Source organism: Sebastes fasciatus, chromosome 16 (assembly GCF_043250625.1).
Source record: "Sebastes fasciatus isolate fSebFas1 chromosome 16, fSebFas1.pri, whole genome shotgun sequence".
Classification (NCBI taxonomy): domain Eukaryota; kingdom Metazoa; phylum Chordata; class Actinopteri; order Perciformes; family Sebastidae; genus Sebastes; species Sebastes fasciatus.
This window is the reverse complement of record NC_133810.1, coordinates 1,575,354-1,593,140: the sequence shown is the minus strand read 5'-3', so window position 1 is coordinate 1,593,140 and position 17,787 is coordinate 1,575,354. Positions and strand designations below refer to the sequence as shown.

The window sequence follows — 17,787 nt, the reverse complement described above, 5'->3', positions numbered from 1 at the left end:
GGCAGGAGGGACAACAGGCTGTTGTGGGGGGGGAAGGGGATGTTGACCCTGATGACCCTCAGGGACTTCCTGAGGCACCGCTGGGTGTACAGCTCCTGCAGGTCGGTGATGTGTTGGGACGAGCGCACCACCCTTCCCAGGGCCTTACGGTCCACGTTGGTGCAGCTGCCGTATCAGGTGGTGAAGCAGCCTGTCAGGAGGCACTCTATGGTGCCCTGGTAGAAGTCCCTGAGGATTTGTAGTTTCAGTCTGAAAGTCTTGAGTCGCCTCAGAGCGTCCAGTCTCTGCTGGGCTTTCCTGACTACAGCGGTGGTGTGGGTGGCCCATGTCAAGTCTTTATGGATGTTGACACCCAGGTATTTAAAGGTGTCCACCCTCTCCATCGCTGTGCCGTTGATGGTGACTCCTGTAATCCACGATGACCTCCTTGGTCTTTGAGATGTTCAGGGAGAGGTGGTTGTTCTGACACCGCTGTTCCAATGTGGTCACCTCCTCCCTGTAAGCCGTCTCGTTGCCATGGGAGATCAACCCCACAACTGCTGTGTCGTCCGCAAACTTCACGATGGTGTTTGAAGCTCTTGTTGCCACACAGTGGTGGGTGTAGAGGGAGTACAGGAGGGGGCTGAGAACACAGCCCTGTGGTGCTCCTGTGCTTAGAGTCAGTGAAGTGGAGGTGAGGTTGTCCATTCTCACCACCTGGGGGCGCTCCGTCAGAAAGTCCAGGATCCAGTCACACAGTGGTGTGTTCAGGCCCAGATCCTTAAAGGGACTGTTTGTAACTTTTTAAGGGTATAAATGTAGCGGGTCGGCACACATGCGCGTTTCGCATATGAGCCTCGTCTCCGCTGCCTGCTCTCCTTCACACAGACAGCGTGCGCGTCCTCGCTGTCTCGCTCCACCTCTAGACGTGCATGCTGCTCACTCCACACTGCAGAAGAGTTAGTTTAGCTCTGAGAATATCTAGTGAATGTTCAGTGGACGTTTGTGCAGAAATAACTGCTGCAGCTCCTCCAGACCAACAGAGGTTTCCCGTGTCTTGTGAAGTGACGGGACTCCTCAACGTGTTACGTTATCGTCTCGTTACCGACCGGGTGCCGGTGTCTTCGGCTGCCGGCTTCGGTCGGGAGGCGATAACGTAACTCGTTGAGGAGCCCCGCTGCTGAAGCCTGCGCTGAGCAGGAAAAGCCAACACTAGGATCAGCATTGATTCATGGAGAGACCTTCGTCTGGTCAGCTAACATTACTGCCAAGCAGCTGAAATATAGAGTGATATTGTGCTTTTAGCTGACGTGTGTCTCCTCACTGTTTTGAGCGATGCTCGTTCATGTCTATTTAGAGCGAGCAAGCGCGAGCTCGACGCTGACTTTCGTTGATTTCAAGGCCACAGGTGTCGCTGTTAAGCAGCATTTCTGAATCTTACAAATAGTCCCTTTAAGCTTACTGACGAGCCTGGAGGGCACTATGGTGTTGAACGCTGAGCTGTAATCCACGAACAGCATCCTCACATAGGTGTCCCTTCCTTCCAGGTGGGAGAGGGCGGTGTGTAGCATCCAATAGTACGTTCAATATAATATATCCGCATGTTCAGATTTTTCATTACAATTCTGCAAAACTATTTTAAATTAAAAATATATATTAAGACTACATCTTCTGCAAAAAACAAAAAGGCTAGTAAAAAAGTGAGTTTGTACTCCATTTTAATGTTTTTATTTAAATTACTATTATTTATTTATTTATAATAACCCCTGGTAGGTTTTGTGTTTTATGTTACTTTTTTTTAAATTTAATTTTATGTTTGTAGTTATCCCCTAATTTCCCCTATATGTATCGTTTACCTGTATCGGGTTAATTGATCTTTGTATTGTTCACAAATTTAAAATAAAGTCTATTTAAAAAAATAAATTATATATATACAAATACTTCTTCTTCTATCTTTCCTATCCAATTGTGCCTTGTATGTTAAGAGGCTTTATTGAGTTTAGGTTACTATGCCTTAATGTTTCTCCTTTGTTATTGGAAAAATAAATAAATAAATAAAATAATACTTTTCCCCAGATTCTAACTACTCACTTGTAATAATAATAATAATAATAATAATAATAATAATGATAATAGTAATAATAATTTAAAAATATTTAGTATTTCCATTTTCTGCTACTTTCTACTTCTACTCCACTACATCTCAGAGGTAAATATTGTACTTTTTACTTCACTATATTTGTCCGACAGCTTTATTTACTTTTCAGATTACAGTTTTAGTCGCAGCTCCATCAGTTTAGCAACCAGTCTGGTGAAGATTATGGTGTTGAAACTAATTGGGTTAAAAATCTGGCTACAAGTCCATCAATTCTACTGTCTTTTTTATTAAACATTACAGCTGCATTCATTGATTTTTCTTGTCCACTTGGGGGCAGCAAACCAATCTGAAAAAAAAACTACAATGAGCCGCTCTCATGGCTTCACCAAATAAATCCAATTAATCGCATGAAAAAACGTTTCAGCCCTGTATTCACTCATGACTATAGTTGTGTTCTAACTATATAGTATTATTTGTTTAGGCTGAATCAAATTACAATTTAAAAAGATTAAGTAGACCAAGTTTATTAATAGAACAAACCTTTGTAGTGTTTATAACATCCATTTACTAGCACATCTCACTGGCAGTTATACAGTGTATGAAAATACAGAGGCAAAAAGTGAGTATTGATTATTATTATTAGCAGTATGTCAAACTAGCTGATAATCCATTATGTGCAACTCAAGACTAAATGGACAGAAAACATGTGATATGAGGACCACCAGTAAAGCAAAAAGCTTTGGATGCATATTATCTAATATTGTACTATTATACCACAGCCACATTTTAGGATAATATTTAAAACAGTGAAATGACAACTTGAGCAGCTTTTCTTGGTTGTCAGAATGATAATTTTGACATGCCTCTATAGGTGGATTTAAGAAATACTGGCAAAACTACAGTTGAACATGCTAAATAGTCTGCATCTGAATAAAAAAAAGGATGTTTTCTTTACGAGTTTTGAATTTGTTCTCGGCAATGCTGCATATGCTGAGTTATGAAAGTCAGTCAGATGAAAGCATGAGTTTAAAAAACATATAGAGTTCATTCCATGTCTGCTAAGGGGAGACTTCAGCCTTGGCTGTGAAGATTTATATATATATATATATATATATATATATATACACACACTACATTTACAGGAAAATACAAAGCTCAACTCATTTCATGAAGTCTAAGGTGAGACCTTGGCCTTGGCCGGGGCGACTGAGAGTTTCAGTCGACAACATAGATGGTACACGAGGACAGGTCTGATGTTCTGATCTCTTATGCCATAAATGAGAGAACTCAGACATCTGGGGAAGATGAAAATAAGCACATAAAAAACAATGTGGATGCGCACAAACACGATCCTCGTAACAATGTTTGACATGGCTACAAGGAAAGAGAGGTGTATAGTTGACAAGAGACTGAGGCCCAGCTGCACCAGATGCAGCAGCAGAGTATTACGAGCCTTCTGGGCTGAAGCTTTATTTGTGGAGGCTGACCTGGCTGCTATCATCACACCTATATAGGAAGAAATGACTGCTAAACCAGCTGATACAAACAGAGAATAAGTGTAGGCTTTATCATAAAGACCAGAAATTGGGCCAAAAAGTATGTTTACTTTGGCACAATACTTTTCCATCTGCAGGCTCTCCAGGTTGTCAAATGGAAAATCTAACAGTAAAATAACTTGTGTGAGGACATGTAGTGAACTGAAGGACCAAACCACAGTGATAGCCACTGCTGTGTTTCTCATGGTGATGATGGTAGCGTGCCTCAGTGGGTAGCACACAGCCACATATCTCTCCAGAGACATCACCACCAGTGTGAGAGGGGAGATTACTATTGTGAGATCGGCCAACATGACGAGAACGCCACATACAGGATATGTCAGTTTTGCTCTACAAGCAGCCAGGAGGTACAGTAACTGACTCACTGCCATCTGTACAGTGTCTGCAAAAAGGAGGTTAAACAGAAGAATGTAACGGGAGGTCTCACGAAACACCAATTTACTCCTCAAGGTGAATAACATGACCCCATTAATGAAGAGAAACACACAGCATGGTACTGTAGTCAGAGTGGAAAATAACACTCTTTCCAGTAAGCCTTGATACTGCTGTCCAGCAGTGATGTTGGTCTGAGATTGAGTTGCGTGTGACATTTCAGAGAAGCATTTAAGACATGAGAAATTTATCCTGTTGATGTCATTGTAATAATATTAATAACAAGTGTATTTAGTATAGGACCTTTCATAGAACACAATTCACAAAGTGCTTTACAAGAACAAAAATGAATTAAAAACAGTAAAACCATCAAACAATAAAATTGTAATAAATAAATCTCTTCCAGTTTGTATTGTGAGAACAATGAAAATCCAACATCCTTTAAGCACAGATGCCCGTTGAGTCACATCATCCAGGTCTGTGCTTGTTTCCATGCAAGCAGAACTGGTCTGCAGGTGTTACCTGCCCTCAAACTGTGTATATCAGCTTTGCCCTGCCCTAAACCATGTTCACGTGACCCCATCACATGTCAGCATGGTTAACAGAGTAGTAATAGGTAATGTAATCTCTGCCCTATTATTCCCCAATACCCCTGTCCATGTGATCGTGTCTTACATAGTTTAAACTTAGTATACAAGTAAGTAAACTTTATTTCTATCGTGCCCCTCAACAGCTGATTAGACTGTTGTCAGGCCATTAAATAGGCGTTATCAGTGGCTATAAGCCCCATAGATGTGGGCCAATAGATGCCTACTACACTAGGTCGACCATATTTTCAAACCCCCAAAACGGGGACACTTAAGTGAACCGCACATCCACGCGCTAATATGCACACACCATAGGCGTTTTCATCAGGATGGCTAACTTGGCGCACCTGTGGCGCATTTGAAAACGGAGTGGGATCAGAAAGAAGGTATTATTATAGGTGGCTGCATTACAGGCTGTTACAATCATGACTTATCACATTCACTACTTTCACCCCCTTTAATCACAGGACTATCCCCGTCATGACGCACTGACAGTTTGGGAGTCCTGTAGAGAGTTTCCCTCAGAGGAAATGTATTGTTGTCTGGGCCTTCGTACATTATTTTTCAACTTGTTTTGTCTCAGGCTAAAATTAAAATTGTGGAGCTCAGAGGACAGTTTGTCCAGGAGACACCGGTTGTCCACTGGTGGAGACACCGGTGGAGACACCGGGTGAAAGACAGAACGGACAATCCCTGAGGGAGTTATAAGCGTAGCGAAATGCCTCTTGATTCGCAGAGGGAACTGTGTAGAATAATTAATCAAAACGACACGTTTGATGTGCACATAAGTACGGAGGGTTCTGTGGTTCAAAACTACACTATAAGTAACCAGCGGATATCTGTTGTGTCCATGCGTAATGTTGGCTTGACCGCGCGCAAAACCACTCTCTACAGAGACTGCAGTGGTGCGCTGTGCTGGCTCTCTATATACTTATCTCATGCACACACATTAATTAATGAGTCGGACATGATAAACATCTATGTCAGTATAATATTATTATTTTAATTGTGGTGAAAACTGGGACAATCTGTTAGTGACTGTTGAAAACCGGGACATTTGAGTGTTTTACAGATATGTGTCAGGACTCGGGACACGTCAGCTTGAAACCGGGACTGTCCCGGAAAAACCGGGACGTCTGGTAACCGTATACTACACCCACTAGTAGGTTTTATCATCTATTCACATGATAGATCACCGAAAGAAGGTATAAAAGAACACAACGGCGACCTCTAGCGACCGTAAAAGACAAAGCTCCTATCTGAGTCCCCAACACACCTCAGCTGGCCCCTTTCGACGTGAAGGAGTAGCGTCTCTACTCCGATCTCTAAGGCTGAGCCCAGCCACCCTACAAAGGATGCTCATTTCGGCCGCCTGTGTCCGCCATCTCATTCTTTCGGTCACTACCAAAAGCTCATGAACATAAGTGAAGGTTGGAACGTAGATGGACCGGGAAATCGAGAGCTTTGCCTTATAGCTCAACTCCCTCTTCACCACAACGGTCCGGTACAGCGCCCGCATAACTGCAGACGCTGCACCGAACCGCCTGACCCGCTCCATTTTACCCTCACTCGTGAACAAGACCCCGAGATACTTGAACTCCCTCAGACTTGGAGGTACTGATTCTCATCCCGACTGCTTCACACTCGGCTGCAAACCGCCCCAGTGCGTGCTGAAGGTCACGGTTTGATGAAGCCAACAGACAGGCCCGCCGTTAGGCGGGGGCAAAGGGTACAGCTGTCCCCGGGCCCAAGGCCAGGGGGGGGACCCATGCAAAGGTTTATGGTTGACCCTTAAATGGGATCAAGAACAACACTTTACTTACTGAGTTATATCACTGACAGTACAAGTTAAATGTATTTTCATGATAAATAAATGTATTGGTATCATTAAAACACCTTTCAACTTATCATTTCATACCCCCACCCCCCCACTGTTATTGTGAAAATGCGGTTGAAACAGGATCCGGAAAGCGGCGAGGTCCGCGCATGGGTCCGCACATGGGTCCGCGCAGCGCACGGAGGAAATGCGCCAGGAGAGTTGCAACGGTGATCCTTCCACACCGGGCGTCATTCACCCGTCGAGTTGAATCTTCCGGGCAGACTGAGTGGCCAACCGACCCTTACCGTGGAGAAACACTGGAGCCTGATCCGTGTCCTAACAGCTGATCAATGAGTGATGACGCGACCTCCAGAGGGTCGGACTCATACACGGATTCAGATGTCCCAAACCATAAATATAAATAAGAAATAATGGAACTTCCTGCTGTATATGATAAAGTATGATGATAGTGAAGCTGAAAATGAAGACAGTAGTTTAATTTAAAATCAATACACGGGCTGGATAAGACCTGTGACCCTTAAAGTAACCGTGTTTAATTCCATTGAATAAGAGTGCATTTATACATTAACCATCATTGTTGCATTGATAAACCTTACAGTGAGGGTATCAATAAATAAATAAATAAAACGACACGGTCGTAGGCCTTCTCCAAGTCTACAAAACACATGTAGACTGGATGAGCAAACTCCCATGACCCCCGCAAGGGTAAAGAGCTGGTCCACTGTTCCCCGGCCAGGACGGAATCCACATTACTCCTCCTGGACCTGAGGTTCGACAATCGGTTGGAGCCTCCTTTCCAGCATCCTAGAATGAACTTTCTCGGGGAGGATGAGCAGTGTGATACCCAGATAATCTGAGCACACCCTCCAACCGCCTTTTTAAAAATGGGAACCACCACCCCGGTCTGTCATTCCACAGGTACTGACCCCGAACTCTACACGACACTGAAGAGGCAAGTCAACCAAGACAGTTCAACAATGTCCTCAACCTTAAGCATCTCAGGGCGAATCTCATCTACCCCTGGTGCCTTACCGCTGAGGAGCTTTTTGACTACCTCAGCGACCTCTTCCAAGGATATGGACAAGCCTTCCCCCGAGTCTTCAATCTCGGTGTCTACGTCCTCTACGGAGGACGTGTTGGTCGGGTTCAGGAGTTCTTCAAAATGGTCAAACACCAAGTACACTTAAGAACCACCCTATGCTTGAACATGGTGTTCGTTATGGCCAATCCATGACTACCACAGAAGTTCAACAACAAAGATCAGGCAGGCCATTCCTCCCAATCACCCCACTCCAGGTTTCTCCATCTTTGCCCATGTGACCGTTGAAGTTCCCAAGCAGACCTATACTTTCTTTTCTGATTGTTAGGAGCTTGTCTTGTCTGAGTCTGTGTTTCAGTCTTGTGCTGTTTTATTCTGTAATGTTATGTTATATTATTCTGTGTGTGTGTGTGATTTTGTCTCGTCCTGTTTATTCTCACACTGTCACATTTTCAGTGTGTTTGTGAACCCCAGGAATAATAGCTGCTGCAATGCTGTAGCTAATGGGGATGTTAATAAACTAAATAAATAAAATGACCCTGCCAATCACAACATGCAGAAATTAAAAAAAAAGATATACACAAACTGCTCTTTCTGTGATCAATATTTACAATCAGTTTTGTTCTCAAACCAAGAAACTCTGGCAAAACAAAAACGGATTTGTCATTGATTTGAGCATATTTTTTATGCTAAATGCAGTACCTGTGAGGGTTTATGGACAATATCTATAATTGTTTTCTGTTGTTAATTGATTTCAAATACTAAATATATACATACATTTACATAAGGCAGCATATTTGCTTTGATAAGAGTATTAAATACTTGACAAATCTCCCTTTAAGGTACATCTTGAACGGATAGAAAATGTACGATTAAATATTTTAATGGATTGACAGCTCTGGAGGAATTTGCCCTGGAATGATGAAAGATGCAAATACACCATACGTTTTAGGATACAATTTAAAACAGTGAAATGATAACAACTTGAGCAGCTTTCGTTGGTTGTCAGAATGATAATTTTGACATACCTCTTTAGGTGGATTTTAAGAAATACTGACAAAACTACAGTTGAACATCGTTATGCTAAGTATTCATTAGCAAAATTAGTTTTGAATTTGTTTCTTGTGAATGCTGCATATGCTGAGTTATGAAGGCCAGTCAGATGACAGCATGAGTTTAACAAACATCAAACATATAGAGTTCATTCCATGTATGCTAAGGTGAGACATATGATGATATATATATATACACACTACATTTACAAGAAAATACAAAGCTCAACTCATTTCATGAAGTCTAGGGTGAGACCTTGGCCTTGGCCGGGGCGACTGAGAGTTTCAGTCGACAACATAGATGGTACACGAGGACAGGTCTGATGTTCTGATCTCTTATGCCATAAATGAGAGAACTCAGACATCTGGGGAAGATGAAAATAAGCACATGAAAAACAATGTGGATGCGCACAAACACTATCCTCGTAACAATGTTTGACATGGCTACAAGGAAAGATTGGTGTATAGTTGACAAGAGACTGAGGCCCAGCTGCACCAGATGCAGCAGCAGAGTATTACGAGCCTTCTGGGCTGAAGCTTTGTTTGTGGAGGCTGACCTGGCTGCTATCATCACACCTATATAGGAAGAAATGACTGCTAAACCAGCTGATACAAACAGAGAATAAGTGTAGGCTTTATCATAAAGACCAGAAATTGGGCCAAAAAGTATGTTTACTTTGGCACAATACTTTTCCATCTGCAGGCTCTCCAGGTTGTCAGATGGAAAATCTAACAGTAAAATAACTTGTGTGAGGACATGTAGTGAACTGAAGGACCAAACCACAGTGATAGCCACTGCTGTGTTTCTCATGGTGATGATGGTAGCGTGCCTCAGTGGGTAGCACACAGCCACATATCTCTCCAGAGACATCACCACCAGTGTGAGAGGGGAGATTACTACTGTGAGATCGGCCAACATGACGAGAACGCCACATACAGGATATGTCAGTTTTACTCTACAAGCAGACAGGAGGTACAGTAACTGACTCAGTGCCAGCAGCACAGTATCTGCAAAAAGGAGGTTAAACAGAAGAATGTAACGGGAGGTCTCACGAAACACTAATTTACTCCTCAAGGTGAATAACATGACCCCATTAATGAAGATACACACACAGCATGGTACTGTAGTCAGAGTGGAAAATAACACTCTTTCCACTAACCCCCGCCCAACAGTGATGTTGGTCTGAGATTGAGTTGCGTGTGACATTTCAGAGAAGCATTTAAGACATGAGAAATTTATCCTGTTGATGTCATTGTAATAATATTAATAACAAGTGTATTTAGTATAGGACCTTTCATAGAACACAATTCACAAAGTGCTTTACAAGAACAAAAATGAATTAAAAACAGTAAAACCATCAAACAATAAACAAATTGTAATAAATAAATCTTTTCCTGTTTGTATTGTGAGAACAATGAAAATCCAACATCCTTTAAGCACAGATGCCCGTTGAGTCACATCATCCAGGTCTGTGCTTGTTTCCATGCAAGCAGAACTGGTCTGCAGGTGTTACCTGCCCTCAAACTGTGTATATCAGCTTTGCCCTGCCCTAAACCATGTTCACGTGACCCCATCACATGTCAGCATGGTTAACAGAGTAGTAATAGGTAATGTAATCTCTGCCCTATTATTCCCCAATACCCCTGTCCATGTGATCGTGTTTTACACAGTTTAAACGTAGTACACAAGTAAGTAAACTTTATAAACCAGAGTTACAAGGTGCTTCACACCAATACAATACAACAAGAATTTTAGCGAATTACCAAACATAAAGACTGAAAAGGTGGGTTTTTAAAAGCTTTTTCAAATATGGCATCAATAAGCTGAACTAAAACAGTACAAGCTTAATCCGCCTTTATCTTTAGCCTCAACCTTGAGACACTTCCAACATTTGATCGTCAGCTCCCAGCGGTCTTCAGCTAAAAGATCTGAAATGTATGTGGAGCCCGACCACCGTTTTCATACTGTATAATCACCTGAAACTAAGAATCGTGTTATATCTACATAAAGGACGGGTCCTCATCACGGAGTAATGAGTAATGAAGTTGCACCATTGGTCGAAGTGAATGATAACGTTATCTCTATCTCTAAGGCTGAGCCCAGCCACCCCACGAAGAAAACTAAGACAAGAGACAACCCTGGCGGAGGCCAACACCCCCTGGAAACATGTTTAACTTTGTGCCGAGTATACGGACACAGCTCTCACTTTGGTTATACAAGGACCGAATAGCTCGTAACAACGACCCCGGAACTTTGCCAGAACTTCTTTGAGGTCAACCCAAAGTCCTTCTCGATGGTCTCCCCGGAATTCCTCCCACACCTGGGTTTTTGCTTTGACGGCCGCCGCAGCTGCAGCCCTTCTGGTCAACCGGTATCCATCAGCTGTTTCCGGGGACCCCGGGCCTTCTTCGGCTTGACGGCCCCCTTCACTGCTGGTGTCCACCGGCGGGTTCTTAGGTTGCCGCCCCGACAGGCGCCGATGACCTTCTGACCACAACTCCTAGCAGCCTCTTCCACAATGGAGGCTCTGAGCATGGCCCACTCGGATTCCATGTCCCCAGCCTCCACCGGGATGCACGAGAAGCTCTTCCGGAGGAACCTATGCTCGAACATGGTGTTCGTCATGGCCAATCCATGACTAGCACAGAAGTCCAACAACAAAGCACCACTTGGGTTCAGATCAGGAAGGCCGTTCCTTCCAATTACACCGCCCCACCCCCCACCCCTCTGGTTCTCTGGGGAGAACTCCTTCACAGCGGTGCTCAGCCGGGGGCTTGTGAGCATCCCCACACCCGCCCGGCGCCTCTCACCCTGGGCAACTCCGAAAAAGGCGAAAGTCCAGCCCCTCTCCAGGAGTGTGGTTCCAGAACCAGAGCTATGCATGGAGGTAAGCCCAACTATATCTAGCTGGTATCGCTCCACCTCCCACACCAGCTCCGGTTCCTTCCCCGCCAGAGAGGTGACATTTCACGTACCCAGAGCCAGTCTGCAATGCCAAGGATCAGCACGCCTAGATCCCCGCCTTTAACTGCCGCCCGGCTCACACTGCACCCGACCCCGATGCCTATCCCTGCGGGTGGTGGGCCCAAAGGGTGGACATTAGAATCAGTTTGTAAATTATATATAGGCTATTGAAAGAAAGTCTGGATGTTTCCTCATAAATATCTAATCGTGAATAAGGTTAAAGAAGTGTCCTTAGACATTATTCATAAATATTACCCTACCAATCACAACATGCAGAAATTTAAAAAAGACATATACAAACTGCTCTTTCTGTGATGAATATTCAGAATCAGTTTTGTTCTCACACCAAGAAACTCTTTAAAGTCTTTAAGGATATGATCAATGACAAAAACGGATTTGTCACTGATCATATCTTTAATTTTTTACATTATTATGGGAAAATGTGGTATTTGGTTTTGTTTGGAAAAAAAGAAGACATATTTTCTTATAATAGCTTTGATATGTTGGCAAAAATCTTTTATTCATAAATATAAATTTAACGATAAAAAGCCATATTTTGTTGAGCAACACGTGAAACTGCTCTCTAATTTGACTAACAAAAATGCTATCAATATACTTAACATCTGTCTTTTATAATATAATGTGATATATGTGATATACCCCTGGCTCTTTTGTTATTGTTTTATTTCTTTACTGAATCTGTGTTATGTTATTTTATCTGTCTCTCTGTGTCTCTCTGTGTGTCTCTGTGCGTAGTCTGTCTGCTCCTCTCTCTCTCTCTGTTAAGACACAACTGACACTTATGTGGAATAAGTACGTAATTTAAAACCAATGATCACAAACAGCAGTGACACTCGACTATTTCTAATAAATATGGTGGATGGATTTAGAAATGTGGAATCGGAGGAATTAAAACTCCAGGAGAACAGCGGGGAGAGAGGGGAGGGAAGTCAAAGGCGTTCATGGGATGCATGTTTTATCATCTTATCAGAATCAGATCATTTATATCACATATAATATATCATTTATATCGTTTATGGTAGATTATCAGTGCGAGCACCTGGACGAGCCGACACACGGCACGGTGGAGGGGGGTGAGAACGAGGTGCTGTAATTTATCAATACAATGTTCACGTCCTTTTTGTAAAATAAAACAAATGTTCGTCGTAACTTATTTTTTGGGAACAAATATAATTAATGAAACATTATTTAAAAGTTTTCTGCATCTGCTCTTCTGATTTATAGAATATGATTTTACAGGGCAATACATTTTCAGAAGAATTAAATGTTCAGATGAAGGCTGTGATAAATAATAATCATTTAACTAGTAATAATAATGGTCCAAAATTATATAAAACGCGTAGCTTTAATTCAAAAACCTTCAAATTTTCTTAGGGGACAACCTCCAAACCCAATATCTCCTAGTATCTTTTATTCACTGTATAAATTCAGAATGTGTGTCTGTATAATATATAGGAGCATTCTGACTGGGTCACTACTCATAAAACCTGATGAACAGCTCAAACACCTCAGCTCTGTATGTATACCCGCTTGTCTGCTGTTGATTCCAGCCTGTAAACATACTATAATATATTATAGTGATACTACAAATAACACAGGAAAGCACTTTAAGTATTAACACTATGTATAAACACTACACCTTAACCCTACAATGTTCCAGTGTGAATATTATTGGAGTATTATTGGCCTACTATAGAAGATGCATAGCCCAAGTATAATAATATAGCAATAAAATTACAACTAATTATGACTGACACAGTTTAACATGCTTAAAGAAATAATGAATGAAGTCGACAGAGATTGCTGAAACCAGCCGATACACACATCAATATGTGAATAACGGGAGTACCGGCACTTATCCACTTCAAGCACTGTACGTATATGTACACTACATTTACAAGAAAATACAAAGCTCAACTCATTTCATGAAGTCTAAGGTGAGACCTTGGCCTTGGCCGGGGCGACTGAGAGTTTCAGTCGACAACATAGATGGTACACGAGGACAGGTCTGATGTTCTGATCTCTTATGCCATAAATGAGAGAACTCAGACATCTGGGGAAGATGAAAATAAGCACATAAAAAGCATTCTGGGTGCGCACAAATACTATCCTCGTAACAATTCTCGAAAGAGCTATGAGGATGGGGTTGTAAATGGTTGAAGAGAGACTGAGGCCCAGCTGCACCATATGCAGCAACAGAGTGTTACGAGCCTTCTGGGCTGAAGCTTTGTCTGTGGAGGCTGACCTGGCTGCTATCATCACACCTATATAGGAGGAAGTGATTGCCACACCAGCTGATACAAACAGAAAACAGGTGTACGCTTTGTCATAATGATCAGACATTGGCCCAAGAAACATGGCTATGTCGGAGCAAAAGTCATTCATCTGCAGGCTCTCCATGTCCTCAAATGGAAAATCTAACAGTAAAATAACTCGTGTGAGGATATTTAGTGAACTGAAGGCCCAAACCACAATGATACCCACTGCTGTGTTTCTGATGGTGATGATGGTAGCGTGCCTCAGTGGGTAGCACACAGCCACATATCTCTCCAGAGACATCAGCACCAGTGTGAGAGGGGAGATTTCATTCGTGAGATCAGCAAGCATGGTGAGAACACCACATACAGGATATGTTAGTGTTATTCTAGATGCAGATATTAGATACAGTAACTGACTCAGTGCCAGCAGCACAGTATCTGCAAAAAGGAGGTTAAACAGAAGAATGTAACGGGAGGTCTCACGAAACACTAATTTACTCCTCAAGGTGAATAACATGATTCCATTAATGAAGAGAAACACACAGCATGGTACTGTAGTCACAGTGGAAAATAACACTCTTTCCAGTAACCCCTGATACTGCTTTCCAGCAGTGATGTTGGTCAGAGATTGATTTGCGTACAACATTTTGAGAAGCAATTAAGACATTAACCTATTGAACACAAAATGAATTTCTTCCAGTTTGTATTTAAGACATTAACCTATTGAACACAAAATTAATTTCTTCCAGTTTGTATTGCCACAACAACGAAGCTCCAAAGTCAGCAGACATGCCCGTTGAGTTCACATGAGAAATAATCCACATACATTTTCCCTCTCTAGACAGTTAGCAGCAGCAGCCTGTGCTTGTTTCCTTGTGAGCAGAGCTGGTCTGCAACGTTTGCCTACCCTCACATACTGTATATGAGCTCTGTCGTCACACCAAGTTCACGTGACACCATCACATGTCCGCATGGTTAACAGTTTAGGAATAGGTAATTTCTCTTCCATTATTTTCCAATACCCTAGTCCAGGGGTCAGCAACCTTTACTATCAAAAGAGCCAATTTAGGCAAGAAAACAACAACATGTGATCATTGTGATGAAGGTAACACAGTTTATAGTCTAAGTATATAGTATATAAATCTAATGCAGTGAGGGCCAAAGAGCAAATGTACTACGGAGTATTAGGGCCACATTGAGGGAAAAAACATCTGAGATTTACAGAATAAAGTCATAAGTTTACGAGAAAAAAGTCGTAATATTACAAGAATAAAGTCATAATACCCTAATACTCCGTCGTACCGTCGTACCATAGACCTACAACAATGATAAATAAAAAGGAAAATGTAAACAAAAAACAGTTATTCGTTTCCATTTTTATAAATTCACAGGGAGCCACTGGAGAGGAGCTAAAGAGACGCACACATGTGGCTCCAGAGCTGCAGGTTGCTGACCCCTGCCCCGGGTCATGTGATGTATGTCCATAGTGGACATGACAATAGGAGAGTATCTATCTCGAACTTAGTGGAATACTGATGTAGTATTATTTTCATTTGTTGTTTTTGCTTGTATTAAGCATGGCTGTCATTTTTAATATCACTTTACAGAAAGATTTCCACTGCCAATTCCGAAAGGGTGCTTTCACATCAGGGACCCAGGTTCACGGGTCCGAGTACACTTGACCCTAGGGATGTTAATAATTAACCGTTTAACCGTCAACAGACATTAAGCATTTTAACCGATGAACGCTATCGGTTAAAACGGTTAAAAGAAATATTAATAATTAATTAAAAGCTGAGCGGCTCAGAGGAGCGCCTCGTCACTTTCAGGAGAAAAGCTGGATCCCAAAGTCCAGTTCATGTGATAAGTATGAACGCTCCATTCAGTAATCGGGAAATTCGTCGATCCGTACTCAAGTCCACTTGAAAAGGTGGACCGGAGTACGGTTCATGTGTACTCGGTGGAAGTGGGAGCAGAATGGGGCGGAACAGAATACATATATGTTTGGGTGCTTTGGAAGTTTAAATATAGCTATGGTGGGACTAACTAAAGTTTTATTTGTATGTTGAGTTCCATTGCATGAGAGATGCTTTTAAGTTTGCCTTTTGTGACCTGTTGCCTTTTGGGAATGTGTTTTTTCAGTGTTCGTATAGTGTAATACAATAGAATAGAAGTGTTGCACTTGCACAACTGTCTGTTCGAAATAAATTAATAAAAATATCCTAATGTATTTTTTCCAATGTGCCGAGCTCGCACCAAACTGTGACTCCTAAACTGGGGTATAAACTGAACCATGACTTTTGTGTACCGTTACACCCTTAATGAAAGCAGTAGTATTTGCCTGAATGCCTGTTACATTAATGATTGGGTATGTAAATGTGCTATTTACTCCCACTACGACCAAGCACATCACAGCTTTAACGGCTCAGGCAAGTCCACACAGTTTTGTATTGTAAAAACACATGTTCGAGCTGTTTCCTTTGCTGAAAGGTAACTTTCAAGCCTCCAACAAGTCTGTCAAGCTCACATTACTGAGCATAGAGTGATAGCTCTTTAGGGACCTAGTCAGAGCAAAACTCACCAGCAAAAACATCTGTTGGTTGTTGTGGCTTTTAGCAAATCCCACAACATTGGCAACAACTGTTTGCTGCACTAAGTATGCTCTGTAGTATTATGCTGAAAACCATAGTAATCGGGAATATAAGTCAAGGGGAAGGGACAGGTCCATACGGCCACAACAAATTGCCGGAAGGCGGACGTCCACACAGAACCCACGCCTACACCCACTGATGATGAAATGTACGTCATACGGACCCTAGTGGACCCTTGTGTACTCGCAAAGTATAATATAGGCTGGCTAGCTCAAGCTGATCTTGTGGGGTCAAAACTAGAACACAGCTGGTACTGTGAAACAAACACCCTGGAGAGGGGTGGGTATCATCACCATTCCTTCTCCAAAGTCCTGGCTCCTGAACCCCAGTGTTGCGTCCCCAGAAGACGCCACTTTGTTCTACAAGTGAGGATAAAACTCATGTCAGTCACTACCACAGATCATGACCATAAGTAAGAGTTGGAACTTAAAACTAAAACTAAATCCTGAGCTTTGCCATTCTGACTCGACTTCTTCTTCACCCTGATGGTCCGGTACAACGCCTGCATTATACCGCCTCTCAATGTCATGCTCCATTTTACTAAGATAGTTGAACTCCAACTCCCAAACCGAGTGGCACAATCCACCATATTCCAGAGCACCATGGCCTCAGACATAGAGGTGCCACTTCTCATTCTCATTGCTCTGTTTAGCAAGGAGCTATGTAGCTATGAAGGAGCTATCTAATGTTAGCTAGCATAAGATGCTATGAAGTACCCCATTTACAACTAATTACATATTCTTTATATTGATGTGTTAAGTGTACCTAACTGTGCACCATGTTGTAAAACAGAGAGAATGAACAAGCAGAGATGTTCCTCTTTGTTGCAGACCAACTTCAGACTGAGAAGACATGTCATTTTTTTTAAATCTTGTAAAGCGCAGCTTGAAATGGGTAAGCACAGTTTTGAACCAACAAGTTTTTTTCTATTTACTTTGGACTTTACTTATTCTAACTTCTTAAACTTTGCCATACTTTGTCTCCACAGAGGTACACGTCAAAAACCTCTGCATGAAGATTCCTGATAAACTCCCGCAGGAATCATTAATTATGTCAATATTTACTGAAAACATTAATGAGTAAGGGTTTGAATATTTAATGTGTACAAATGAGTTACCAGGAGACTAAGTCAGATGGGAGGGATTTCTCTCTGTGACTGAAAAACAGCATTGCCACAACAATAGTTACACTCAAGATTACTTACTCAAGAAGACAATTAAGGAAACGTCCCAAAATACAACAAACTGACTCTAATGACTCTAAACTTTAAAAAAGTTGTTGGCAGAAGTAAAATGAACTATTGACACCTTCCTTTTTGGAGGGAGAAATATGTTTATTTTGCATTTCAAGATATTATTAAAAGGATTTT

General features: G+C 42.0%; 3 protein-coding genes across 6 annotated transcripts in view; all 3 read right to left on the bottom strand.

Annotated features, from left to right (window-relative positions):
- LOC141753168 (rap1 GTPase-activating protein 2-like) overlaps positions 1 to 17,787 on the bottom strand; it is a 467,886-nt gene that overhangs the window by 299,030 nt on the left and 151,069 nt on the right. The gene's annotated exons all lie outside the window — the stretch shown is intronic.
- Positions 3,252 to 4,223, bottom strand: LOC141752441 (odorant receptor 131-2-like). Its single transcript, XM_074610412.1, has one exon. The coding sequence runs from the start codon at positions 4,221 to 4,223 to the stop codon at positions 3,252 to 3,254; it is 972 nt and encodes a 323-aa protein (XP_074466513.1).
- On the bottom strand, positions 13,442 to 14,413 carry LOC141752440 (odorant receptor 131-2-like). The gene has a single exon (XM_074610411.1). It carries the CDS (start codon positions 14,411 to 14,413, stop codon positions 13,442 to 13,444), a length of 972 nt encoding a protein of 323 aa, XP_074466512.1.